Source organism: Perca fluviatilis, chromosome 5, assembly GCF_010015445.1.
Source record: "Perca fluviatilis chromosome 5, GENO_Pfluv_1.0, whole genome shotgun sequence".
NCBI classification, from domain to species: domain Eukaryota; kingdom Metazoa; phylum Chordata; class Actinopteri; order Perciformes; family Percidae; genus Perca; species Perca fluviatilis.
The window spans coordinates 26,233,316-26,260,639 of NC_053116.1; the positions used below are offsets into that span (position 1 = coordinate 26,233,316).

At 38.6% G+C, this 27,324-nt stretch overlaps 2 protein-coding genes across 5 annotated transcripts; both read left to right on the forward strand.

Annotated features, from left to right (window-relative positions):
- The first annotated feature begins 3,523 nt into the window (after positions 1-3,523).
- Positions 3,524-13,967, forward strand: rprd1b (regulation of nuclear pre-mRNA domain containing 1B). 4 transcript variants are annotated; one of them, XM_039801386.1, is made up of 8 exons: positions 3,524-3,893; positions 4,060-4,280; positions 5,204-5,336; positions 6,433-6,566; positions 7,793-7,911; positions 8,445-8,571; positions 9,124-9,299; positions 10,741-13,967. In XM_039801386.1, exons 2-8 carry the CDS (start codon positions 4,130-4,132, stop codon positions 10,888-10,890), a joined length of 990 nt encoding a protein of 329 aa, XP_039657320.1. In that variant the 5' UTR covers positions 3,524-3,893; positions 4,060-4,129; the 3' UTR covers positions 10,891-13,967. The 4 variants fall into 4 exon arrangements, with proteins under 4 accessions (XP_039657320.1, XP_039657319.1, XP_039657322.1 ...); XM_039801387.1 differs by having other exon boundaries at positions 3,527-3,654; XM_039801385.1 differs by having other exon boundaries at positions 3,524-4,280.
- Positions 13,968-14,681: 714 nt separating this feature from the next.
- Positions 14,682-26,639, forward strand: LOC120559565 (kelch-like protein 10). Its single transcript, XM_039801389.1, has 5 exons — positions 14,682-15,382; positions 15,900-16,386; positions 22,408-23,025; positions 23,139-23,288; positions 26,230-26,639. Exons 1-5 carry the CDS (start codon positions 15,264-15,266, stop codon positions 26,554-26,556), a joined length of 1,701 nt encoding a protein of 566 aa, XP_039657323.1. The 5' UTR covers positions 14,682-15,263; the 3' UTR covers positions 26,557-26,639.
- Positions 26,640-27,324: the final 685 nt, after the last annotated feature.

The following is a 27,324-nucleotide window of genomic DNA, read 5'->3' on the forward strand; positions in this document are numbered from 1 at the left end:
TTCTAAATAAATATGGTGGGTGGTCATGTTTTTTTTTTTAAGATTATTTTTTTAGCTTTTCCGCCATTAATTTGACAGGACAGCTAGGTGGCAAAGGGGAGAGAGAGGGGGAAGACATGCAGGAAATCGTTACAGGTCAGATTCGAACCATGGACCTCTGCATCAAGAGATAAACCTCTCAGTACATGTGTGCCTGCTCTACCAAATGAGCCAACCCGGCCACGTAGGTGGGCATGTTTTGATATCTCATCATGTACAAAAAAAAAGGCCTGTCTCTCACAAACAGAGGAAGCAGTGATAAAATCAAATGTGACTTCAGATTCCCTCACCATTAGGTTTTTCCATATTAGACATTTTCACTTTTCATAACAGGTAAAGCACAGGTGTAATTGATTGACTGAACATTTAAAATTACTGAATTACATTTAGCTGAGCTAGTTTCAGGGTCCTGGTATAGTGCATGCTGCCTCACTAGTACAGCTTACTAGGACACTTAAAGGCAGGGTTGGTAATTTTGAAAAGATTGCAAGATTTTAAAGTATTATGTCCTCAGGGCTTCGTCCCACACAGACGTGCACGAGCACTGCTGCTTCTCTGCTTTAGAGAAAGGACCCTAATTTTACTTCATGTATCATTCACCAGTATAAGCAACATATGAATTAATGAATAATATTATTTTTTATTATTTCAATTGATCTTAAAAAACATAAATATAAAATGAATAGGGGTAGAGTACACGCAGCGGGGCAAGGACATTTCATTGGGTCTTTCGTGATTGGTGGGTGTTTTTACAGGATTATAGCAGCTATGGAAATTTTTCGCTTCTTTTTTTCAGAGCCCATAAGTTATTTTTTGCTGTCGGGGTGTAAATACTATTTCAAACAATATATAAAAAAGAGTATATTGGAAATAGTTACCAACCCTGCCTTAAATCGAACTGAGTCATTGTTTTACAAGAGAATGCCACTTTTCGAGCCCCTGGAGGGGGCTTCTCCTTCATATTCCCTTGCAATTTATATATTGTATCTTTTTTTATTCATTTTTACATGTGTAAATAAAGACATAAAAAAATAACATGTATTTCACATCTGCTTTTCCTGCTATGACAAGTCAAAATGTCTGCTGTGAAAAAGATCTGTTGTCCATGCTGGCTCACTGGCAAGGTTTACTGGGAAACTATAAAGGAACATTAATGTCATTAGTTAATAATTAGTGTTTTTGTTGTTTAGTTACTGTAAAATGTCCTCCAGGAAAAGGTTTGTGCAGGTGTAGCTGAATTTGCATTTTGGTTGACATTTGAGGTTCATTTTGCTAAACACACCTATGTACTAACATACAATTTGCCTGATACCTGCATGCAGGACCAGAACCCATTGCTTTGACAGGAATATTGTGCATTTTGTCAACCACAGCATTATGGAGGCAAATAAACATGTAAATGTACATGTCAGTACAAACACACAGATTTGAGTGAAAATATTTGCATCGTAAAGCATTCCTGAAAAAGAAAAAGTACTTGGTGACCGCTTTTATAATCATTTCATAATCAAAACATGCAAGTCAGGCATCTGATTTAATTTAATCTGTCAGAAAGTTTTCACAAACAGTGTCACATTACCTGTACACATCTTTCTGATGAGAAATAGATGAAACACTAAATCAGTAACATGTTACAGTGATTGGTTTAATAGTAAAGCAGGAGATTTCTTAGTCCTCCAATTGTCAGGATCTATTATTTATTAAGAGAGGGAATCATTATAATTTATAATATTTCTACAATTTGTTGTTGAAGATTTTAAAGTAATTCAAGAAAAATAATGTTCAGTCATGGTGAACGCTCTTATGGGCAGTCTAAGTGTGCTGCTGACACGTAATGACATGTAAATCTCGAACAAAACATACTACTTATGAACAAATGAATCACAGTTTCAGGTTCATCAATAAAAAAAAATGAATTTATCATCAGTGTCAAGTTATATCTAATTATTTAAATAATAAATTCATTACTTTGTTTAGGGTTAATGTAACAATACAGCATGATGAAAAAAGTTTAAATAAAAGTTTAAATAAACCATTACATTATTAATAAAGAAGAAGAAAAAAAGTAATCAAAAGTATGAACAAACTAAATTCTAGCTTCTAATACATAAATCAAGCTACTGTATTGATATATCCCTGAATTATATATGTATATATATATATCAAATACAAAGTAACTTTAATCCGTTTTTGCAGCGTTTTTTACTAAACAATCAACAACAACAAATTTCAGCAGCTATATCATTATTGTGCAAATAATGGTATAGCCTACACATTTAATTGGAGTACATAAATAAGTAATATAATAATATAAAATTAACGAATATTTGATAATAATAGTAAAAAAAATAAGTGAATAGAAAATAAATAATGGTTGCAACAGTTGAGACCTGCTTCTGGCTCAGTGTTACAGAATGTGCATTTATTATCAACATAATATTCTAGCAACTATATCATTCGGTACAGTACAGAAATATGCATAACAAGGAAAATTTATAAACATATAACATAGCACACATAAGGCTTACTTAATAATCAGGCTTACTTAATAATCAGGCATAATATTGAAGTTTGCATAATGTTTTTTTTGTATAGTTTTTATTAATAATATTTTTTTATTACAGGTTTTAAATGTGACGGTGTTTGAGTTTAGGTTCAAGTTCAAAGTTTTGTTGTCATACGCACAGTAAGGAAATATGTTTCCTTGTACAATTAAATTCTTCCTGTGCTGTCCACAGAATGCCGAACAATGTAAAATCTACAATATCTACTACAAATATAAAAATAAAAATAAAACTGCATGTGAAAAATAAAGCAACAATAATAATAATAAAAATAGTAATAATAATATGTAACAATACAGTAATAGTAACACAGTGCAAATGTAAATAGTGCAACATTAAGAATGTGCAAACTGGAGAAATGTAACAGTTATGAGTATAAACTCCTATCTGCTGTTTGGAGTCTGATGGCAGCAGGAAAGAAAGACTTGCTTTTAGTCTGGAGAATACCCTTATACATATGCATGCTTATATACATATGCATGCTTATATGCAGGTGAACAGAGTTTTATATTTCCATCCCTTGGTTCAGGCAGAGCTCGTCAAATTCTCTGGTACAGGGTACATGACATGTGGCATTGATGTATAATACACTAGGGCTGCTCCCTCTTAGTCGATTAGTCGACTAATCGGTCGTTTTGGTCTTAGTCAACTTAGATTTCTTTAGTCGATTAGTCATGTTTTATGCTTTTTTCATGCTGAATTACTTATTTCCAAGAAACGTACCAGCACATCTCTGGTAAACACAAGAATTAAAGTGGTGCTTTTGCATGACTCTTTGCGGAGAAACTCCGATTTACAGATCTGTCGATTAAATCAACTAATCGATTAGTCGATACAATTGTTAACGATTGTTAGTCGACTAAGAATTTTTTTAATCGAGCACAGCCCTATAATACACCAGTAGGCCTACACAGGGTCTGGCTGTCCATGGGGTGCCGGGCTCTGCCTGCGTCACTGCTGTGCGACGCACATGTCGAGGTGAAAGTGCAAGCAGCCATTTTTTCGAAGGAATCTTGAATCCTATTCCTGATTAGACAAGCAAAGACAAACTGTGAGTCTCACCGTCACTCTTTAGCACTTTAGTTTAATCTGTTTGCGTACTAAAGACATACTCTGAATATTACAGAAGCTCGGTTTATTTTAACCCGGGTTAAAGCGCAGGCTTAGCCCAGGGCTGCACTGGGCTGCAGATGGCTGCTTAGCTCGGCTAGCTAACGTTAGCCGTGGCTGTAAACAAACACTCCAGACAGCGAGGAAACAGCAGCTGATAAACGAGCTCGCACTTTTCAGGTTTGTTCAGTAGATGTGGTCGATAATTCAGTTAGAGAACGAGCTAACGTAACGTTAAGACGTAGCGTTAGGTGGAGCGGGCGGCAGGAGGCAGTTTGATTCTGCATGTCTGCAGGTTAGCGACACAACTTCAGTTTTGATGACATTGCGAGTTTCTCCAAACTAGGTCGGAGCTCAGTTTCTTTAGAACGGGTCGGGGACAGTCGGGTCACGGGGAAACGCACACTTAGACCGGCATGTCGTCCTTCTCCGAGTCGGCCCTGGAGAAGAAGCTGACGGAGCTGAGCAGCTCGCAGCAGAGCGTCCAGACTCTCTCTCTGTGGATCATCCACCACCGCAAACACTCGGGCCTCATCGTCAAAGTGTGGCACAGAGAGCTGAAAAAAGGTGAGAACTGTCAGTGCCGATTGGTGCTGCAACGTATATTGGTATATGCTGTTGATTTTGTGCGACAAAACACGATATTGATAACGTGAAAGATTAGGTTATGTATCAATGTGGCAGGATAGCTACAACTTTGGTTAACAGCGGTGGTGGAGAAATATAACCTTAAGTAAAAGTAATACCACACTGTGAAAATACTCAACTACAATCTAAAGTCCTGCATTCCAAACCTTTCTTAAGTAATTCAGTAAGTACTATCAGCATTATTTGCCTTAAGTATCAAAAGTTAAAGTACTCATTGTGCAGTAAAATGATCCCTGTCAGTGTTTTGCTAATATATATGAGGTTTCTGGATGAATATTACTGGTGCATTAATGTGTATGTTGCATTGGACTGCTGTAGATGTTTAAGGTTATCCTAATTTTAACTCCTCTGTTAGGTAGTTTAATCTACAGCAATGCATCATATTCTATAAGCTAAGAAAAGGACACCATAAAACGCAACACATCACACTTCGTCAAAAACCGGTCATGTTGACATGCCTTGGTATTATTGATGGTGTATTCTGTTTGAATGGCTGAACAAATCTGAGATAGATGGCAATTCAGATGTGTTGAACCTAGCTAGATCAGGATGGAGAGCATACACAAAAAAAACTGTTGCTTTTTTAGTAAAGAGGCATGACTTCCTCTAAAAAACTGTTACTCAACTTTGACTATTGCTACAATGACAAAACATACTGGAAAATAAGTTGCTGAAGTACAGCACACAGGTAGGTTTAAGAAAACTAATACAATAATACATTAAACTTAGTTGCAAACTAATTTAGAGTGCATTGCCCATCACTTTTGATGATACAGTGTAAACGTTTTTTTCTTTTTCTTTTTTAAATCTTGAAAATATCACGATTTTATGTGACCCTCCAGCTAAAAGCTCCAGGAAGCTGACATTCCTGTATCTGGCCAACGATGTCATCCAGAACAGCAAGAAGAAAGGACCCGAGTTTACCAAAGACTTTGAGACTGTCCTCGTCGATGCCTGCTCCCATGTTGCCAGGTAGTTGTGATGTGACCACTCTATGCTTTCAGACTGCTACAAATAACTGTGTGTGTGTGTGTGTGTGTGTGTGTGTGTGTGTGTGTGTGTGTTTGTGTGTGTTGTGTGTGTTGTGTGTGTTGTGTGTGTTGTGTTGTGTTGTGTTGTGTTGTGTTTGTGTTGTGTGTGGCATGCTCGCTGCCAGAGGCTTTTTGAGAAACAGTTCATTATCTTAACGTAGTCCTACTTAAGGCTGTTTTATGCTTCTGCGTCGAATCGACGGCGTACCCCCGCAGACCCCTCTGCGTCGCCGTGAACCCCCCTCCGAGCCCTCTGCTGTAGCTCGACGGGCACCTCCAAAAATGTGTAACTTTGCGTCGAGGCGACGCAGACCGCAAGGACTGTGATTGGTCAACTCGTCCTGTGTGTTGATAATCTGTGTTTCAAGCAGCCTACTGTGGGGAGTAGCAACATTCTAGTTCACTGACACAAGCTTTGCAAATAAACTCAGACATATTTTGGTTACAATGATGGGGTTATCTGTTTGTAAAGTGTCTATATGTCAGTAACGTTTTGAAATTAGCACTTCGCCAGCAAGCAGTACTTTGTGGGCAGTTGTGCTAAAGTTTGCTTGCTAACATAACATAAACTGGCCGGCAGGCACCTCGCAAATAACCTCAGACTTATTACCCCCTAGCGTTATGGCGGTGAAATGCACCGTGATGCAAAGCAACCCCAATGCACAACTCCGAAAAGGTCACGATGCTGTAGGAGCGACTGCGTAGCTGCGGCGTGGAGTTGATGCAGAAGCATAAAACAGCCTTTAGAAACCTGCCTCTACAGCTAAAGGTTGTTGTAGTTTTTCTTTTTCGTTTACTACAAATAATTCTACAAATGGGACTTAGGTGTCTCTCAAACTAAAATGGGCTAAGGGTAAATATAACACATTTGGTCCAGTTGTCTTGCAACAAAACTGTTTCACGACACCCGAGTTGTTGGGAGGAATTTGCTACCTTTTCTTGAAACACTGTTTTTTTCTATGTTTTGAAGTGTAAAAATTATCTTTTTAATCAATCTTCTCTCTTCTACTACTGTACTCTACTGTCCCACCTACCTGCAGTGAAGCAGATGAGGGCTGTAAAAAGCACATGGAGAGACTGCTGAACATCTGGAAAGAGAGAGCCCTCTACAGAGGAGACTTCATTCAGCAGCTCAAACTAGCCATAGAAGACTCTAACAGCCCCAGGCCTTCAGGTTAGATGACTGTTAGGTCATTGGTTTGTTACATCATTACATTTATATGTACAGTATTTGTCATTGGGTGTGTGATACCACAAAATTTGGTTTTGATCTGATGCCAAGTAAAATCAGGGACAGGATCACTAATACTGATACTAACACTTTTTAATATTAAAAGCAGCTAATATAATATGCATTGTAGGGAAGTATGTATTGATTGATGTGGTGAATGCATCATTAATAGGCTGCTTTTAAATATATTTTAATTATCACTATAAAGTATCAGTAGTACCGATACTTAAAGTGCTCATAATATGCTCATTTTCAGGTTCATAATTGTATTTAGAGATTATATCAAAATAGGTTTACAAGGTTTAATTTTCAAAAAACACCATATTTTTGTTGTACTGCACATTGCTGCAGCTCCTCTTTTCACCCTGTGTTGAGCTCTCTGTTTTAGCTACAGAGTGAGGCATCTCACTTCTATTGCATCTTTGTTGGGAGTCGCACATGTGCAGTAGCTAGGTAAGGACTACTAGCTAATCGGAAGCAGAGTATGAGGGAGCGCCATGCCAGCAGCTAGGTGAGCATTATAACGCATGTTACAAAGTGACGCACGTTTGTCACGGAAGGCTGGACTACAATAGAGCTGTTTGGAGCAGTTTGTGAATAGTGTTTTCTGTTGGAGATGGTAAGTCCCTTTACTTTAGGCTTTTTCACTTTGTAAACCTATAACATGCACAAAAAAGATACATAACACAATAAAGGAAAGGGAAAATGCCAAAAAGCATAATATGAGCACTTTAAGGTATTGATCCGCTAACCCCCAGTATTTGTTGTTTCAAACCTTTTATACTGATCCATAACACACATTATAGCAGAAAAATCCTTGAAACTGTAATGGTGTTAGTTTACATGTTGTGGGACACTTTGACACGCCTAACTATACTATAAAAATAGCTCATTGGGGACGTAACTGCCATTTTACTATAACTTTCCCTCTACTTCTGGCAAAATTTCAGAATAACCTAAATGTTAAATCGAATGGAATAGCTTTTCACACTCAAAATATCATAAAAAAGGCAAACAATTGCATTTAATTATTGGTGGTGTGAAGAGACCAATTTGTTTTATGCTGTTGTCTCATCTATAGTATAATATGTAGGTTAAACTACATAATTTAGTGATATAGATAATATGTGGTGTTTTTTCTGTTTTGGTCTCCAAACTTGACTTTGCAGAAGAGAAGAAGGCTGTGAAACGCAGCTATCAGAAGATCCAGGAAGAAGAAGATGATGAAGATGACGACTACAGAAACCACGCCTCCCCTCACAACTCGGACATCTCCGCAACTCAACTGGTAGGAGGCCTTTGCACTGCTTTTGTTGTTCTTCTTGCTCTCGTTTCTCACCCTTCCTTTCTACCTTCTTCTTATTCTCCTGTTTTATTTAAAGGTGCTGTAGGTAGGATTGTGAAGATCCAGGACTTAGCCAAACAATTTGAACATCAACAACTTCTCAGTCCCTCCCCCCTTTCTGCTAAAGCCCAAAACGGTCTCCTAAGCCCCTCCCCCCACAAGGGAGAATGAATGTGTGTGCATGAGCAGTGATTGACCCTAAGGGTCTCTTAGGGTTAGACACCCTCCCTGGCCCTGATTGGTGCATCTGAACAGGGAGCTGTGGATTTTTGCAAATCACACTACAGGCTGTAGGTGGTCCTAGAGGAGCTTAATTACCTGCTTCATGTAGTTCTACTCGAACAGGGTCACATTCAGCAAATATGACAGAAAGTTAGTTTTATAAGTCTTACCTACTGCGCCTTTAACCTCCTCTTAGACTCCTGTTAACTTTATCCCTCTATTCCCTTTAAACACACTCTGACACACACTTTCAGACAGAGGAGCTGGTGAAGGCCCTACAGGACTTGGAGAATGCTGCATCGGGCGACGCAGCAGTTCGTCAGAAGATTGCCTCGCTGCCGCAGGAAGTCCAGGACGTTTCCCTGCTGGAAAAAATCAGTGGTAAGATCTGAGAGCTCAGCTTATTCTCAGCATGGATTTGCAGTGTTCTTTTTTTCCTCATTAAAATATGCAAATTTTTATTCATTTGTTATATTTTAAAATTCCTACATAGCCTCTCGTTCTTATGCAATTTCCACATCATTAAAATCAGATGTATGGATAATGCAATAACAAAAGTAATATTCGGCTCTGAAAAAATAACAAACAAATGCACACACAAGCAATAGAAAGTCAAATAAGTTGAGCTGGGAAGAACCTTAAATAAAACATTGCATTCAGTGTTGAAAGTAAAATATAAACAATTAAGAATCGTTAAACAGGTGTTACTCGCAATTGGCTTCTTACAGATAGTAATTTTATTCATTTTACACAGCAATATCCTATACATGATGTTAGAAAATATACACTACTACATAAAATAAAAAATAAATAAATGAGTGAGACAAAATATACTGTATAATATAATATTGTAAAAAGAGCCCTGTATATAAAGAAAATGAAAATAAATGGCATATTCTGTGACCTTAACGACCCGCTTTGGCACCAATCTAGACAAGGAGGCGGCAGACAAGCTGTCGAAGACGGTGGATGAAGCGTGTTTGCTGCTTGCGGAGTACAACGGCCGACTGGCTGCAGAGCTGGAGGATCGCAGGCAGCTGGCCCGCATGCTGACTGAATACATCGGCAGCCAGAAGGAGGCGCTCATGGAGAGAGAGAAGAAACTCGAGGCAAGGCACCGCATACACAAGCACAGCAGTCGACAGCATGCCGAGAACTGAAACAAAGATCTGTCTGAATCTGTTTTTTTAAAGTTTCTCCTTAGCTAATTAATAATGAGTGTTCAGTTGCTTTTTAAATAAATATAACAGAGCAACTTTCATTCATCATTTCCTGAAAAAAAACCACTTAAAGGTGTTTTTAATTAACTGTCCTTATGTTGAGAAGTAAGCACTCTTGTGGTAATCGGACAGTCAACCTGTAATTAAAATGGCAAAGATCTGAATGCAGTCAAATCTTTTTTATTTATTTACTTTTGTTATTTTTTTTATTTTTTATTTTTTTAATCTTGACACGCAGTACAAAATGGATTGTGCAATCCACATGCAGCTTGTATTTGAATGTACAACTCCTTACTTGTCAGCACTGTCAAACAGCCTTTAGCATAGATTTGTCAGAATTTGTGACCGCCCAGCTTGTCAGAGCCAACGTGATCATGGGGGACAAGAAAATAATGGAATCGCAAGTGAACGGTCAACCTGATTTAATTCAGTTTTTTTTTTTTTTTTTTTTTACAAATTAGGTCTAGTTCCAATTTTTGTACTTTTGGTCATGATTACATTTTGTAATATTGTTGTACTCGCCAGTAATTGCTGACATCTGGAAACTTAGTAACATCACTGAAGTCAGACTGGGCAAGAAACACGAGCAGTCAAAACAAAAATCATAACTAAAAACTGTATACCACCCACCACAGTTTATACTTTCTGGTAGGGCTGTGCTCGATTAAAGAAATTCTTAGTCGACTAACAATCATTCAATTGTATCGACTAATCGATTAGTTGATTTAATCGACAGATCTGTAAATCGGAGTTTCTCCGCAAAGAGTCCTGCAAAAGCACCACTTTAATTCTTGTGTTTACCAGAGATGTGCTCGTATGTTTCTTGGAAATAAGTCATTCAGCATGAAAAAAGCATAAAACATGACTCATCGACTAAAGAAATCTAAGTTGACTAAGACCAAAACGACCGATTAGTCGACTAATCGACTAAGAGGGAGCAGCCCTACTTTCTGGGTCACCTTTTACCTTCTTTTGAAATCAGGGATCATTATTGACATTTGTGGTGCATCCACTTTTTAATCTCCAAATAAAGTGGTTGAGTGTATCTACCTTGTTTGAAACTTCTCTGATCATCTGACTGCTTGTGTTCTCTGCCATACATGTTTTCAGATTTCAGAAATGACTTTGAGCACAGTATTTGTTCTAATGCACTAAAGTTCTAATGCACCTTAATGATCTTTTAAAGCCACATTTTGTCATCAAAATGTGTTTCAAACATGTCAGAAAGCTGCAGTTACAAGGTATTTTGGAGGAATATTGCGATAACTAATTTGTAAATGAGTAATCATCTTTAGCTAACACCTGTGCTCTGTCGTCTTTTCCTCTGCAGGAATATAAGCAGAAACTGGCGAGGGTGACCCAAGTTAGGAAAGAGCTAAAGTCCCACATCCAGAGTCTCCCTGACCTCTCTCTCCTGCCCAACGTGACCGGGGGTCTGGCCCCGCTCCCGTCAGCCGGAGACCTCTTCTCTACCGACTGAGAGGTCTTTGCCCAGACAACCTAGCCCGATGCCCCTCCCCACCCAAACCCAGCCCCATGTTTGATTAACAGAAAACTTCCAGCTTTGTCACCAGCCCGAGGACACACGTGGTCAAACCTCTCCCGGCAGCCAGCTCACCTGCTAACTCCAAACCTGCAGGACAAGAGGGAGGAAGGGATTTTTAAAGCAAGGTTTGGTGAAATCAAAATGCTTTGCAGAGGAGAACGGAGACTCTGTCAGCCTGGATTTTTCCAGCACTTGCTCGATTGACAAGGATTCCACTCCACCAGCTTGGAACGACTTTGTTTCCCATTTGTTTTTATTATTTTTTTAATGCTGGAAATGTCAGTGATCTAAGAAGAGGGGCGGGGTAAAGAAGCAAAACTTAGACAGACATGAATGTTTGCTGTCAGGACGTGTCTTTCTGTGTGGTATATTGTGGATTCAGTAAGCAAAGGTGGGCCGTTTGCTCTCACAATTCTCAGAGATTGTGACTACACTGTGAAGAGGATTTACCATTCATTAATTTTTTTTGCTTTTCAGTTGGTGGCTTTTTGTTGACCCATTAGGTGTTTTTGATGTGTTTGTAAAATTAGAGAAGATATTGGATTGGGTTCAGTGTATGTTGCTTTTTGGTTGCTTCATGAAACAACATTGTCAACTCTCACATTTCAGTAACACTTCATAGAGATGGTGATTAAATTTTGTCTTCATAGTTAAAATCAAAAGACATGATCTGGAGTTTGTGTCCCCATTTGCAAGTGTTTTTGTCATTTACAGACTAAAACTTTACAATTCAAAGTTCCTGTTTGTTTTCACACATTCTTTTGAACAGATGCTTATATATGGTAATTATGTAATAAGTATGTACTAGACAAGGTTTGAGTTTTACAAATAAATCCTGGAAGTTTGAGGAAACAACTCAAAACAATGTTTGCTTTCCAACAAACTACTTGGTCTTTAATTGTATAAAACCTTAACACTCATTATATCTTCTAAAGCTGCTTACACATGATCCACGGTAAAATCACGAGGTAGGGCGCAGAGCAGAGCGGCAAAGTGCAGGGCAGGTATACGTCTTAATTGCTTCTGGAATTGGTTGTGCCAGAAAAAGTCAGCGGCAACAATGTCAAAGTTGAAATAATTAGAATTTTGCACTCGGCGGCAATTCCGAGCGGTGCACGACGCCAAGGGTAGAGCTCCGCCTAGTTGGGTGGCATCGCTCTCCCCATAGGAAAACAATAGAACACCCAGCGCAGAGCGGTTTACTGATCATGTTTAGGTGGCTTTAGAGGGCAAAAAAAAGGTAAGAAATTTAAAAACTAAAGTATATTAAAGATCATTACTTTTTTTTTTTTATTATGTGTGTGTTGAGCTGGGCAATATGGAAAAAAGAAGTTGTTGACCAGATGAACCCCTTTTATAAATCACAACGTGTTTGGTATAAAAAAGAAACATGGGAAGTAACATGAAATGGACTGACATCATTCCAGCTACTATTCAGGTATTAAAGAAATTTGTGTTTAATTATTCACAATATTAACATCCTACAATATTAAAATTATTAATCATTTATACATATTGCTCAGTCCGACCTCTGTGTAGATGTTTAGTGATGATTTTTTTAAACTAAAAAGTAGCAGCATCAAATTCACCTTTGCACTCCCTGTCTCAGTTTCTTTCTTTTTTTTAACTGAGGAGACATACCACATTACAAATCCCTTAATTGAGATATTAGGTCAGGAAGTGACCGGAAGGTCAGTTTTTCCCCAACATTTTTTAACAGTTTGTTATGATTTTCAGAACAGTTCTCTTGTCAAAGCCAGAACAACATGTATCATTTGTTAAGCTCATATTTGATTTTCAGTTGTCTTGTAGACTAAATACTCATTTTGTTAAAGCGTTCAGAATGATGAGTATTCGCGGCTCATGCTGCTGATGAGAGGAGTGTTTTCAAAAAAGAGTACTGTTGCTGTAACTTACCTGCTGATGCACCAAGCTCGGGTGAGAAATGCTGCTGCAAATCCTTTTCAGTAAACTCTCAGATCGATTGGTGTCTTCCGGCAGTCTGGAGCAACAACATTTTTCACATGGCACGTAAAAATGTGAATCTAAGCAGTGTTTGTGAAACCAAAGGTGTGGATGTAATCATTTCAGTCATTGGTGTAGTCGCAGAACAGATATTTGGGGCTGTTTTTGGGGCATTTAAATTACCCCTAATGTCAAATAAACTTTCTGTGGCTTTGGATGTAGAAGAAGAAGAACAGAGAATAGATTAATTTTGACCCATTATTTGGTTCAGTCTTGATTAGAATATAATTTTCAGTGAATTAAAGATAAAGTGTCCAATACAATCACTGTATGTCAAGAACAGTACCTTTACTCAAGTACTGTACTTCGTACTGTACTTCAAGTACTGTACTACTGTACAAATTTGAGGTACTTGTAGTTTATTAGTCTTTTCTTTTCATGCCACTTTCTACTTCTACTCCATTACATCTGAGAAATATTGTACTTTTTACTCCACTACTTTAATCTGACAGTTTTAGTTACTTTACAAAGGAAAATGTTTGCACAAAAAACGTGTGGTTTATAAAATTATTATAAATTAAACTACCCAACAATATAAAGGCCTACAAGTCAAGCTGAAATCATTCACCAATTTAACACTTAGTTGATTGACAGAACTGTTTGGATTGTTTCCAGTTTCTAAAATGTGAGGATTTGTCTTCATTGTGTACTTTTACTTTTAATACTTTAATTTTCCTGATGATACAATTTCAATGCAGGACTTTTACTTTCAACAGACTATTTTTTACAGTGTGGTATTAGTACTTTTACAAGTAAAGGATCTGAATACTTCTTCCACCACTGGTCAAGAAGGATTTCAGCAACATTTTGACCCAGGTGTGCTTTACTGTAGATATTAGTTAGATCTTTTCTTACCTACTTGCTGTGTGGTATGTTTCTCTCTGCAGAATCATACTGTACTAGCATGACTCTACCAGTAGGAGTAGTGCTTTTCTGTAATGAAAGTGATTCAGTGGATGCCAATAAACTGGAACCATTTGAACATACGTGTATTTTGCATGAAATCATTATAAAAGGTATATATAATTCAGACACAACAAAAAAAATACAGTATGAAATCAAAAAGTGAATACAGTCATTTCCCACACTGGGTGACAGTCAGACATATACAATAGGCTTGTTCCCAACAGCTACTGTACATGGTGCTCACACAGTGACAAACTCAACTATTTTAAGTTTCAACAAAGCTTTAATTTTAAAAACACTGGTTAAAAAATATAAAATACAAGATGTTTCAGTGTTCATCCAAACACCTTCAACAGTTGTTTAGTGTACACAGGAAGTAACCCTGAACTTAATACACAAGGCAGTCACATGATCTCATGGCATGAAGTCAACTATTTTTAGTCAACTATATTTTAGAGTTGCACCATTACATCTGAAATAAATTCCAGATATCCTGTCCATCAATTTATACGCATTTCACTGGAGCTGGGTCTCACATTATCAGTAATGATTTGAGGTCAACACAATAATCAAATATATTATTTATTATAATAATAATAATAATAATAATAATAATAATAATAAAAGAGCTGGCTAACATGCATCAGTAATGATGGACCAATGGGTACAGTAGTGGGTACAGTAGTGTGAATGGTGGTAATATATTTACAACTTTTTGATAAGTGTTTCAGATCAGCATTGTATATCTGTGGATTAGCAGCTATACATAACATAGCCATGCTACATCTCGTTCTTTCATTGTGAAATTGAGAAATCAGCCTGTAGTGGTTAGTTGTGTTTCGGGGATTACCTATACACAACCAACCACAACAGTAAACTTTGATTTTGATCTACTCAGATGGCTGTGCATAAAGCCGCCTATGATTGTTGAGGCAGAAGGCCGTCCACTAAAAGCCAGGGTCAGAGGTTTCTACCTGTTAAAAGGAATTTTTTCCTTGTCGCTGTGGCACCAAATGCTTGTTCTTGGGGGGAATTGTTGGGTCTCTGTAAATTATAGTGTGGTCTACATCTACTCTACTCTAGACCTAATCTGAAGTGTCCTGAGATAACTTCTGTTGTGATTTGACACTATAAATACAATTTAATTGAATCGATGATAGGCAGCTTTAAATTGTTTATCTATAGAACTTGTCATTGGAACGGTGGGTGCTGTTCATGATAAGATTCTGCGATGTCATAATGAGCCATTCTAGAATCTAGAATCCTGTATGTGGAAGCATAAGTCTTACACACAACTGGAACCACTTGTTGAGAGTCAGGAGAGAAACCTGTACCTAAGTTATAAGGAGTAACAGTCTTCATACTAAAGAGCAAAGATGTCGGTGTATAATCAGCTCCGTCTGGAACAAGAGCTTTGTGACGCGGTGATCAAAGTGGACAATGTTGAATTTCCCACACACAAAATCATCCTCTGCAACTGCAGCCCGTACTTCAAGTAAGTTAGTTATTGGGTGTTAACAGGGGGAGGCTGCTGGATTTAAACTCTTTGAATAAGCAGAAAAACATCACGATGCTTAGCAGAAAAACAGAGTTATTCTTTTTGTGTACAGGGTACTGTTATATGATGATGATGATGTAATTTTATACACAGATTTACAAATTGTTTTAAATAACGTCAGTATTATCCTTTGAGTTGAATTTGTGATTGTAAATACTGCATTCCAATTATCATGTGTAAATAAATGTTGGTAAATACAACACAGCATTGATCAATATTTAAACGTCCAATTTGTGCATTACTCAAAAAAAACAAAAACACCTTACAAATCACAACCCATCGATGCAGTGGCTGGATGCAGCTTTAAGGCACTTGTTTTTGTTAGTCACATCTGTTCTGAAAAGTCTAATATTGGGGTTTATATTTATTATATTATTATATGAAGTGTGAAAAAGAAGGAAAAACGCAGACCACTTTATTTTTAAAACCCTTGTTTTTTTTTCCTGCTTCACAGAGCTCTTTTCACCCACTGGTCAACCCCAGACAGTCGGGTCTTTGACATTCCCAATGTGTCCCCCGACATGATGAAGCTCATCATTGAGTTTGCCTACACTGGCTTTGTTCCTGTGACACAAAATAATATACAAGAGCTTTTTATCGCAGCAGACCGGTTCAATGTAATGGGCATCATACAAGCCTGCTGTGACCTCCTGGAGAAGCAGCTGACCCCACAAAACTGCATCGGCATCTGGTGGTTCACAGACATCTATTACACCCCTGAACTGAACCACAAGACATTCCTTTACATGCTGAATCACTTTGAGGAGATTGCTGCCACCTCAGAAGAGTTCCTGCAGCTCTCTGCGCAGGAACTTGCTAAGATCATTGCGAATGACCGTCTCAATGTGAAGCAGGAGAATACGGTGTTTAGGGCTGTCCTTCGCTGGATCGCCTACGCAAATGAGGAACGCAGAGAAAACATCTCTCTGCTTTTGTCCAACGTAAGTGAGGAATGAACAATTACACAGCTGCAACTACATTAACTTTTGATGTGCATGTTTTACATCTCGCTAGTTATGTTATCATAAATACAACAACATGATCAGAGCTGTAGTCAAAACCTCATAATGTCTGCAACACTTCCAAGAACAGGTGTTTTAAGGCAAGGCCAGATGTAAAGAGGTCAAGAAAAAATCAAAATTGAGACCAGGACACATTGAGTTCTATTCTAGACCAGGCAATAAATGGTGTTCTTGTCTTTACAAAAATGTAAAATGCTTAATGAGTTAATTAAGATGAAGAGAGATGTAGATATATCTGTGCAAGCTCTATTGTAAGATTCTGATGAATCTAGTAATAGAAGTATGACAAATGTTATGATCAACTTGGGGTTTCTTTTACGTTTTGGAAGAATTTAGTAGGCTGGAAAAATTATGTGGTGAGAACCAAGACAGATCTGAATCTGAGTTAAACGTGTAAGATGGCAACAACAATCATCTACAACTTTTTGGTTAAATTAATGAATTACAGTAAATTGTGTATGTAAAGGTGAAACAGTCCCCAGATGAACAATGTAAAGAACATTAGACTATAATGTGTTTTTAAATAATCTAAAAATCTTTTCAGACTAGATAAAACAGATACTGGATGTTTCTAGGCAAATATTTGAGTGTAAAGAAAAATCCTATAACAATATATTGGCCAATAGTAATTTTTTTTCAAAAGTATTTTTGATAATAATCCTTTACATTTTTCAATTAAAAAAGTTCAGTGCTCTCTAGTGGAGAAACTATGTAGGCCTATTTGCAATATTTCTTGTTACTGAAAGGCCGACATGCTAGTAGGCTACAATATACTTGTGTTAAGCTAAAATCATCTAGGTTGCTTCTTGCTTCTTACAGTGCAGACGCTCTACTGCTTGCTCCTGCTTCTGCTTGCATATTTCTGCTGATAATCTTGCTTTTCCTCTGAGAGAAACTATGAGCAGCGGCTCTTGGATACTTATAAATCACTGGACTATACATTTTTTGTAGACATAGTAGGCTATTGTCATATTTGAACATTTTTCTGCGTGAGCGTGGCCTACCAATAGCTCAAGCCTGTCCTAAAGTGACTGTATCTAAAGCTAATTAGCAGCAAGATGCCACCCTTCTCCATAGAGGACTACTACAAACTCCTTCAGAAGATTGCAGTTCTGGAAACCAAAATTTACCGGTTAGAAGTAAACATGGAAGTGAACGGATCATGTGGAAATGACACCACTTTACCACTGAACCAAAACAATGGACAAAAGCATGCTAACACATGGCTAACTAGCACCAGCAAGACCACAAAGAAACAGGAGGGCTGTGGAACGGATAATAAATCAACAAGCGGTAGTCCTCCCTGGAACTCTTTTGATGCAAAGCCTAAGAGTAAATAATTTTCCTGGGAAATGGGAGGACGACTAAAGGGCACGGCACAGCGCCCTGAGATTTGTGATTCGACCGGCTGGCCTGCATTACCACCCAGGCAGAGTGCCTCTTCAACCCCTGTACTTAGTAGGACACAGCTGTGGACAACTGCAAAAGGGAAAACCACCAACAAAATGCCTCCCCAACAACTGAGTGTGCAGGTGGAGAACAGATTTGCTACACCTCTGCTGCAGGACCCTGGACATGACCTGGATTACGTCTCATCGTCACACAGCAGGGTAAGGACTGAGAGCAATTCTAAAAGTAAAAAGCTACAGGGAAAGCTAATGACTGGGCCCCAAACTCTGATTGTGGGTGACTCTGCTGTGAAAGATATAAAAAGCAGTAAAAACACCAAAATACTCTGTTTTCCCAAAGACATGGTGTCTGACTTGGCCCAAAGAATCCAGGATATCATAGCAGCACACCCAACTGTGAAGAACATTATACTGCATATAGGGTCAAATGATGTTGTAAAGTAAAAGTCTGAAGTGCTGAATCGTGACTTTATGAATCTGCTGAACGCAGTCAGCTCCCTAAACGCAAAGGTGTTTATCAGTGGCCCTATACCACCAGTCAGAAGAGGAGCTGAGAGATTCAGCAGACTGCTGGCACTGAACAGATGGCTTTCAAATGCATGTACCAACCATTCTCTGCAGTTCATTGACAATTTTAACATTTTCTGGGGCTGCAGACATCTTTTTAAAGCAGATGGACTCTTCCTTAACAAGCCAGGAGTAAAGCTGTTCAACTCTAGCCTACTTTACTTTCTGCGCCACACATCTGCTCCCTTTGCCAAGGACACGAGACAAGATGAACCAAAACAAGAGGAAGACACAACAAAGTGCGGCAGTGATCCACTACAGCCCCCACCTGAGCAAAGATTTGACCATGGGAGACTAAAGAGCGGAGATGAGAAACCTCAACCCCCCATCTCACCCGTCCAACACTCCTCAAACCCCTTGGACAACCACGACAGCTTTGAGGACCTCTTTAAGGATACGTCGCTCTCCCCTCTTTCCCCCATCCCCATGTTGGAGTTCACTGACCAGATGAAGCAGCTGGTAAATGCTGGAACCAAGTATGCCCCCTTCCTTCTCCCATGGTAAAACGCCAGGCACCTCTGCCCCCTCAAGGACGGCAATTAACTCCTTCTCCCCAAACTGATAAGGATGCTTGTGTGCAAAATGCAGCAAGCATTAACTGATATGGGCCGGGTCCAGGCTGCATGCCTAGTAGCACTCATGACTCTTTCCAAGACAAGCCTGGGCCCTACGTATTAGATTCTTCCACAATTTATGTTGTGATAGGTAATCGAAAAAGAATGGTGAATAAGCACGTAACTGCAAACTTTGCAAACTTAGCATCCATTCCTCGTTAGCCACAGTCTGTCCCAAAAAATGAAAACACACTAACACTAGCACTACTAAATGTTAGGTCTTTGGCGGGAAAATCATTTTTAATCAATGATTTTATTATTAAGCACAATCTTGATTTTATGTTTTTAACTGAAACCTGGTTGGACCATAATAACAGTGCTGCTGTTCTCATTGAGTCAGCCCCCCCTAACTTCAGTTTTATGAGTGAGAATAGAGTGAATAAGAAAGGAGGTGGAGTCGCCATTTTGTTTAATGACCCATTCCAATGTACGCAATTATCTTACAGACATTTTGCTTCTTTTGAATATGTGGCTCTTCAGCTAAGATCCTCCCCTCAAGATATACTTCTAAATATCTACAGGCCACCTAAATACTGTGCAAACTTCTTTGACGACTTTACTGTACTGCTGTCCATAATCTGTATGATTGTTTTTTTTTATTTTTTAATATATATTTAAATTAAAAAAAAAAAAGCAAAAAAAAAAAAAAAAATTTTTTTTTTTTTTGTGTGTGGGCCCCCCCCTCCATGTTACACACCCCACGCCACAATAAAAAGGGCACACACTGGACTTGATTATCTCAAAGGGTCTAAACATTTCCAAGGTTGTGGTGACTGATGTTGCTCTCTCTGATCATTCCTGTGTTTTCTTTAACGGCACTATCTCTGTGCCCAAAAGTGTTCAAACAAAGTTAATCAGAAAACGGTATATCACTGAAAACACCAGTGAATCATTCATTCAGCTTTTCTCCTCTACACCCGCCCTCACTGGGGCCTCAGTGACTGAGCTTGTAGATAATTTCAACTGTAAAATTACGAATGTTATTGATGCCATTGCTCCCACTAAGGTTAAAACTGTCTCTGGTAAGAAAAGATCTCCATGGAGAAATTTTGTAGTGGTGAGAACAGAAAAAAGAGAGTGTCGAAAAGCTGAACGCAGTTGGCGAAAAACTAATCTCCAGGTCCATTATAACACCTATAAAGAGAGACTTCGCATTTATAATTTGGAACTAAGGAATGCAAGGCAGTCCTTTTTCTCTGACATTATCGCCAGAAACAATAATAATTCACGTGCTTTGTTTGCTACTGTCGATAGATTAACAAACCCTCCAGTACCAGTAGCATCTGAACTGTTGTCTACCAAGGCTTGCAACGACTTTGTCTCCTTCTTCACAGACAAAATTCAGAAAATTAGACAAACAGTCAGTGCTTCCATTTCAAGTACAGGATATGTGTTGTCACAGTGTTCACGCAAAACAAATTCCAACATGACACAATTTCATATGATCAACCAAAAAAACCTGGAGGACATTATACAACATCTGAATACTTCCTCCTGTTGCCTTGATATTCTACCAACGGATGTTTTCAAAAATGTTTTGAATTGTTTGGCTTCTGACCTTCTACAGATGCTCTGCTCTCAGGTATCTTCCCACAGGCCCTAAAAACTGCAGTCATCAAGCCACTCCTAAAAAAGAACAATTTAGACACGTCACTAATGATTAATAACTATAGGCCGATATCAAACCTTCCATTTTTAAGTAAAATCATAGAAAAAGTGGTTTTTCAACAACTCAACCTTTTCTTATTACTGAACAAGAGTTTTGATGCCTTCCAGTCAGGTTTTCGACCACACCACAGCACTGAGACGGCTCTTGTTAAAGTCTTTAATGACATCCACTTAAACACAGATAGTGGCAAAATTTCAGTCTTAGTATTACTTGATCTCAGTGCTGCATTCGATACGATCGACCATGACATATTACTTGACCGATTGAAAAACTGGGTTGGTCTTTCTGGCTCAGTACTAAAGTGGTTTGAATCCTATTTAAAGAATAGGGACTACTTTGTGTCTATAGGTAATTATACATCTGAGCATACAAATATGACGTGCGGAGTTCCCCAAGGCTCAGTTCTGGGGCCTCTTCTGTTCAACATCTACATGCTTCCACTGGCTCAGATTATGGAAAACAACAAAATAAGTTACCATAGTTACGCGGATGACACACAAATTTAAATAACCTTATGGCCAGGGAACTATAACCCAATACAACAAATGAATAAGTGCATTGAACAAATTAATGACTGAATGTGCCAGAACTTTCTTAAATTAAATGAAGAAAAAACTGAGGTGGTTGTTTTTAGAGCTAAAGAGGAACGATTAAAAGTCAGCGCTCCGCTTCAAACGACAATGTTAAAAACAACAGACAAAGCCAGAAATCTTGGTGTAGTCATGGACTCAGACCTTAATTTTAAAAGCCACATTAAGACAATTACAAAATCAGCCTATTATCACCTTAAAAATATATCAAGGGTTAAAGGACTTATGTCTCAGCAGGATTTGGAAAAACTTCTCCATGCTTTTGTCTTCAGTAGACTTGACTACTGTAACGGTGTCCTTACAGGTCTCCCTAAAAAATCAATCAGACAACTGCAGCTGATTCAGAACGCTGCTGCCCGAGTCCTCACTAAAACCAGGAAAGTGGATCACATCACTCCAGTACTGAAGTCTCTACACTGGCTTCCAGTGCCTCAAAGAATTGATTTCAAAATACGTTTGCTGGTTTATAAATCACTAAACGGTTTAGGGCCAAAATACATTTCTGATCTGCTACTACACTATGAGCCACCCAGACCTCTCAGGTCGTCTGGGACAGGTCTACTTGTTGTCCCCAGAGTAAGAACTAAACAGGGGGAAGCAGCGTTCAGTTTTTATGCTCCACATATCTGGAACAAACTCCCAGAAAACTGCAGGTCTGCTTCAACTCTCAGTTCTTTTAAATCAAGGCTGAAGACCTATCTTTTTGATCTTGCCTTTCTTTAAATAACCTATTTTATCTGCTTTAAACTGTTTTCATGTTTTACCTAACAGTACCTAATATTGCCTAACAGGGCTTAATAGTACCTAGAACAGTGCCTAACAGTGCATAGCAGTGCCTACCTAACAGTGCTTAAACCGCACTGTAAATTTTATTCTTGACTTTGAATGTTTTTAAATTGTTTCTAATTGTTTTCTAAATGTTCTTTCATGTTTTATGTAAAACACTTTGAATTGCCCTGTTGCTGAAATGTGCTATATAAATAAAGCTGCCTTGCCTTGCCTTGCCTAATTATATCAGCTATGTCGAAGTATTAGTTGGGCTCTATTTTAGACAATTTAATTCCAACTTCTGTCCTCATGTCTCTGTTCAGGTCAGGCTGGCTTTAATGAGTCCAGAATACATCACAGACAGTGTGAGCGACAACGAACTGGTGAAGGCAAGTAAAGATTGTCGACCGATTCTCCTGAGGACCCTGGAGGCCATGCTTGACCTGCGAACAAAGGGGTTCTCTGACTGTATTTCTTATAACCCTTTGGCCCGCCCACGACTGCCCTCTGCCATCCTGTTGGCCATTGGAGGCTGGAGCGGAGGCAGTCCCACCCATGGTATCGAGGCGTACGATGTCCGTGCTAACTGCTGGATCAATGTAACAAACAATGAGGAGGGTCCCCGGGCCTACCATGGCACAGTTTTCCTCGATGGATCCGTATATTGTGTCGGTGGCTTTGACAGTGTAGAGCAGTTCAGCTCTGTGCATAGGTTCAACCTGGGCACGCATACCTGGCAGGAGGTTACACAAATGCATTTGAGTCGCTGCTACGTCAGCGTAACTGTGATGGACGGGTGCATATATGCCATGGGAGGTTATGATGGACATGATCGACTCAGAAGTGCTGAGCGCTATCAGCCCAAAATCAACCAGTGGACTTTAATTGCGCCCATGCATGTACAGAGGAGTGATGCCAGCTGCACAACCCTCCATGGCAAGGTGGGTGGTGTTAAAGAGCAGCTCTGAATAATGGAGACTGGTTAATGTTTTTGAATACTTGTCTTCAGTGGAAGTCTTAAAAGATTACTTATTCCCCCTTTTATTCTCTGCAGGTGTACATTTGCGGTGGCTTCAATGGGAGCGAGTGCCTGTCATCGGCTGAATGTTACGACCCAGAGACCAACCAGTGGACACTGATCGCCTCCATGGCCAGCATGCGCAGTGGAACTGGGGTCATCGCCTATGCAGACCATGTCTTTGCGGTAAGCACGTCTTAAAGGTGCCCTGCCACACGTATTTCATTACTTTGTGGTAATGTCTGAAGTTCTACCATGGACTGTAACATTTTTTGTGGAAAAAATGCTTTGGTTACCTTGTTTCAAGCCATTGTAGCATGGTATAGAAAGCCTACAGGGAGACTCAGCTCGATTTCTGCCAGTTCTCATTGATATTCAACAAGCTAAGCTGTTTGAATCTGATTGGCTAACAGCTAGCCAATGAGAGCCTGGCTGTCAGAATCCTTTACCCAGCCCAACTGGGCGAGCTAATGAATAGCTCAGGCAATATGATGTCAGACTGACCAGCTTTTGTAATTGGCCTGATTTCTCTGCTTATTTATTTTCAGTGGCTAGAGCTGACAAAGGAGGTAGCAGTTCATTTTCACATTCACAACATAACACAAACACATATGGACCTAACATATTTCAAAAAATGCAAGTAAAAACGGTTTTGTATGGCAGGGCACCTTTAACACTGCTGATACTCACATCAGAAAACAGAAACACTTGAGATATCGAGGCATGAAATTATGTTTTTGGCAGAGGTTTTCAAATAGGGCTAAGACCTATATATTAGTTCAGTGTTTCTCAACGGCGGTACCACTTCAGGGCGTCTCAAAGATGATGGGGGCGTTGAAGCAATATTTTGAAAGGGCGTTGAGGTGCCCTTGGGGGCGTTTGTTTGAAAACCAGTTTAACCAAAGATTACAATAACAATACATGTTTACACTTAAACTACTTGCAAAAACGTTTTTGCAACATTAAACCGCCAGTTCACGGCACTGCAACTACGACGTATATTGTTCGGCGCAGCTCCGTGTGCCTCATGGAAAGGAGTCAGAATCGTTTAATGGCTGTATTTCAGGTGAGTGGTTAGAAATCATGCGCAGGGGTCGACGTCTGTTGTATTCTTTAATCCCAATTAGCACAAGTAGACTTTATATTTCACAGTAAATTCTCGATTTTATAGAAACGTTTTATTTAGATTAATTTGAGAAGAGAAGAAGGAGATTTTTTATTTTTTACGAGCGAGAGATATCGACTGTGCTTTGTTGTTTGCAACATTTATTCCCCAAACTCGGATTCAGCTGTGTTGTGTTTTAAAACTTTCTTTTTGAGGATGAGGCAGAGATGTGTGTTTATGTAGGATCACCTCTCAAACCAGCGCGATGTGGGTTCTCCAAATTTTTCTGCTTTTATGAATAAAATTTTATTTATTCTTACATCTCACTAATTTCAAAGTTGTATTTATGTGTTTTGTTAATTTGTTGTGTTGTGTGTGTGTGTGTGTGTGTGTGTGTTTGTGTGTGTGTGTGTTGTTGTGTTGTTGTTGGCGGTGGTGTGTGTAATCGCTTTTACTTGATAAGTGCAAGCTTTTTTCGTTGAAATTTATGATAATTTGTGTTAATTTAGTGTTTCTGATTGGTATTTAGTGTTTGTATAATAATACATATATTTATTTATACATTACAGACATTAATTATAGTATTATAGTTTTACACCATGCACAGTTTGTAATATAATTATGTTTGTGTTAATATTGTTTTTCTGTTATTTAATTTGAATGTAATGTTGATTTACTGTAAATATTTCTATTCACATGTTTTTGTACTGGATTAATGTGTTGTTTGTATTCAATTTTTTTTTGTTATTTATAACAATAGTACAACAATATAGGCTATTAGCTATCATTAATATTGGTTACATAATATTTTGGGGGCTTAGGGACCTGATAATGGATAGGGCCAAAAGGTTGAGAACCACTGTATTAGTTAAACAAGTTTGGCCTTTTATTACAAATCAAATCAAACCAGCATTGTACATCTGATATGTTGGGATGTTCGTCCCTAAAAACATTTACAATGAAGGCAGTGTACAATTGATAAGTCGAACAACAGGCCATTTATGGCCAACAATTTTGATAGTCGTTTAAGTCTGTGATTCCCAACCAGGGGGTACGTATGTTGTTGCAAGTGGGTACGTGGAAAGATTGTGGAGCAGCTCAACTAATTTGAAAAAAGAAATAGAATAAATAGAAATTATGATTTGATTAAATGAAAATATCTGCTCTAACACTACATGTTGCAGTTATGGAAGAGTGCGTGCAAATGAGTAAGCAAGTGAGCACAGCAGTTTTAAACAGGTAGCATAAAGTAATCAATAAATGGTAGAAATAAATAACTAAAAGTAATGAATAAACAGTTAAAATGATTTGCTTAAATTAAAGGTTAAACGGTTGAAATAGTTAGTTTATTATTCAGTTATGCATAAGTGGTTGGAACGGTTAGCTAAAAGTACTGACTAGTTGAAATAGTTAGCTAAAAGTAATTGCTAAATGGCTGAAACATTCAGCTTCACTCCAAGTAGTAGCCTAATAGTAGTATGATTGCTGATCAAACCAAACCAGCCTAAATATTGACTGTTCTGACAGGGGTGTGGGGGTACCTCAGACCAAAAAAGTTGGGAACCACTGGTTTAAGTTATTTTTCCAAGTTATGTCAAGTGTGAAGGAACTTTTGAATGTGTCTTCTTGTGCTTTTGGGGAATTGTAATGACCATTATTGACTATTTTTTGATACTATATAGATCAATTGAGAAAATTGTTAGGGGATTTATCAATAACAAAATTGTTAGTTGCTGCCCTATATAGGCTACAGTAATGCACTGAACAAATGCACTGTGTTTAAAAACTCATATCCTCATAAAAACCTCTTTTTGTGTGGGTTTCAATGGACAGTTTCAATGAACAACAACTTTGTGCAAAACAATAATTCCTGTCATTTTCTGGCAGGAAAGTTATCAAAAACAGCCAGAAAATATTAACAGTTTTCAGATTCAGAGTGCTGATTAGGCTATGGAATTAGAAACAAAGACAGAAAAATAGTAGAAGCAGTCCTGACTTCATATTTCACCTTTTCTCTTAAAGGTCGGTGGTTTCAATGGAACCAGTCGTCTGCGCACTGCTGAGGCCTACAACCCCCACACCGACACCTGGCACGCTGTGCCCTCTATGCTGGGCTCCCGAAGTAACTTTGGTATCGCAGTGATCGATGACCGTCTCTATGTGGTTGGGGGCTTCAACGGCTTTACCACCATTCCAGACGTTGAGTGCTTTGATGTCGAAGCTGGTGAGTGGTCTGATGTCCGTGACATGGAGATCTCCCGCAGCGCCCTGAGCTGCTGCGTGGTGTACGGACTCCCCAACTTGGCCGAGTATGCTGCCCCTCATCACTCCCTGGATGAAGTGGAATGATGATGATCCACCTCACTATAAGCTGAATTGTTTTGTAAATAAATGTCTTTATGCATGAAATTACAGCAGTGCTTCTGTTACTCCAGTAAAAACATTTAATAAAATGTTCAGTTTGGGTGACTCAACTTTATGTTATGGGACCACTAACTGGCCCCTGTGACTTTTTACCTCCCTGCTGAATGGTGAAAAAGAAACAAAAAACATTTTTCCTTGGAGAAGTGTCTGAATACCACACAAACAGTCAAAGTGCAGACAAAGTGAGCTTGATACTACTTAATAACAGCATGAACCTTCATGACTCCTGTGTGTATTTCATGTGTGTTACATTCAACACAAACACAACATGGCTCCAGCCAGTGTGAAGTTGACTGATTCACAAAACTCTGTTCAAACTGAGTACTAAACTAATAAAGTATTAAATATGTAGGCAATAAATTCAATAACTTAGGGTGTCCTGGTGGCCTCTAAGCTACTGATCACATAATCACAATGTCCCTGGTTCAAAACTAGCCAGGGACCTTTGTTGCATGTCATGCTCAATTTCCCTCCCCTAATATCATCTGTACTGCAAACTATTTGGGGCTACTATATACTAAAAATACAAACGAATGAATAAATAATATGACAAACAAGGACTTTCACTTCACCTCAAAAAGGTTTTTATAAAGCCAAATGAAGGAGAGACAGAGTGTCCCTTGCTGCTGCTAAATGGTTGAAAAAATTAACCTAGCTAAAAGTAACGCATAAATGGTAGACAAAAATAGCTAT

Excerpts from the sequence above, each read along its gene's own strand:
- rprd1b (XM_039801385.1), top strand. The coding sequence starts at position 4,130 with ATGTCGTCCTTCTCCGAGTCGGCCCTGGAGAAGAAGCTGACGGAGCTG. Across the intron at positions 4,281-5,203 it reads GCACAGAGAGCTGAAAAAAG|CTAAAAGCTCCAGGAAGCTG; the intron begins GTGAGAACTGTC and ends GTGACCCTCCAG. Across the intron at positions 8,572-9,123 it reads CCTGCTGGAAAAAATCAGTG|ACAAGGAGGCGGCAGACAAG; the intron begins GTAAGATCTGAG and ends GCACCAATCTAG.
- LOC120559565 (XM_039801389.1), top strand. The coding sequence starts at position 15,264 with ATGTCGGTGTATAATCAGCTCCGTCTGGAACAAGAGCTTTGTGACGCG. Across the intron at positions 15,383-15,899 it reads AACTGCAGCCCGTACTTCAA|AGCTCTTTTCACCCACTGGT; the intron begins GTAAGTTAGTTA and ends CCTGCTTCACAG. Across the intron at positions 23,289-26,229 it reads ATGCAGACCATGTCTTTGCG|GTCGGTGGTTTCAATGGAAC; the intron begins GTAAGCACGTCT and ends TTTCTCTTAAAG.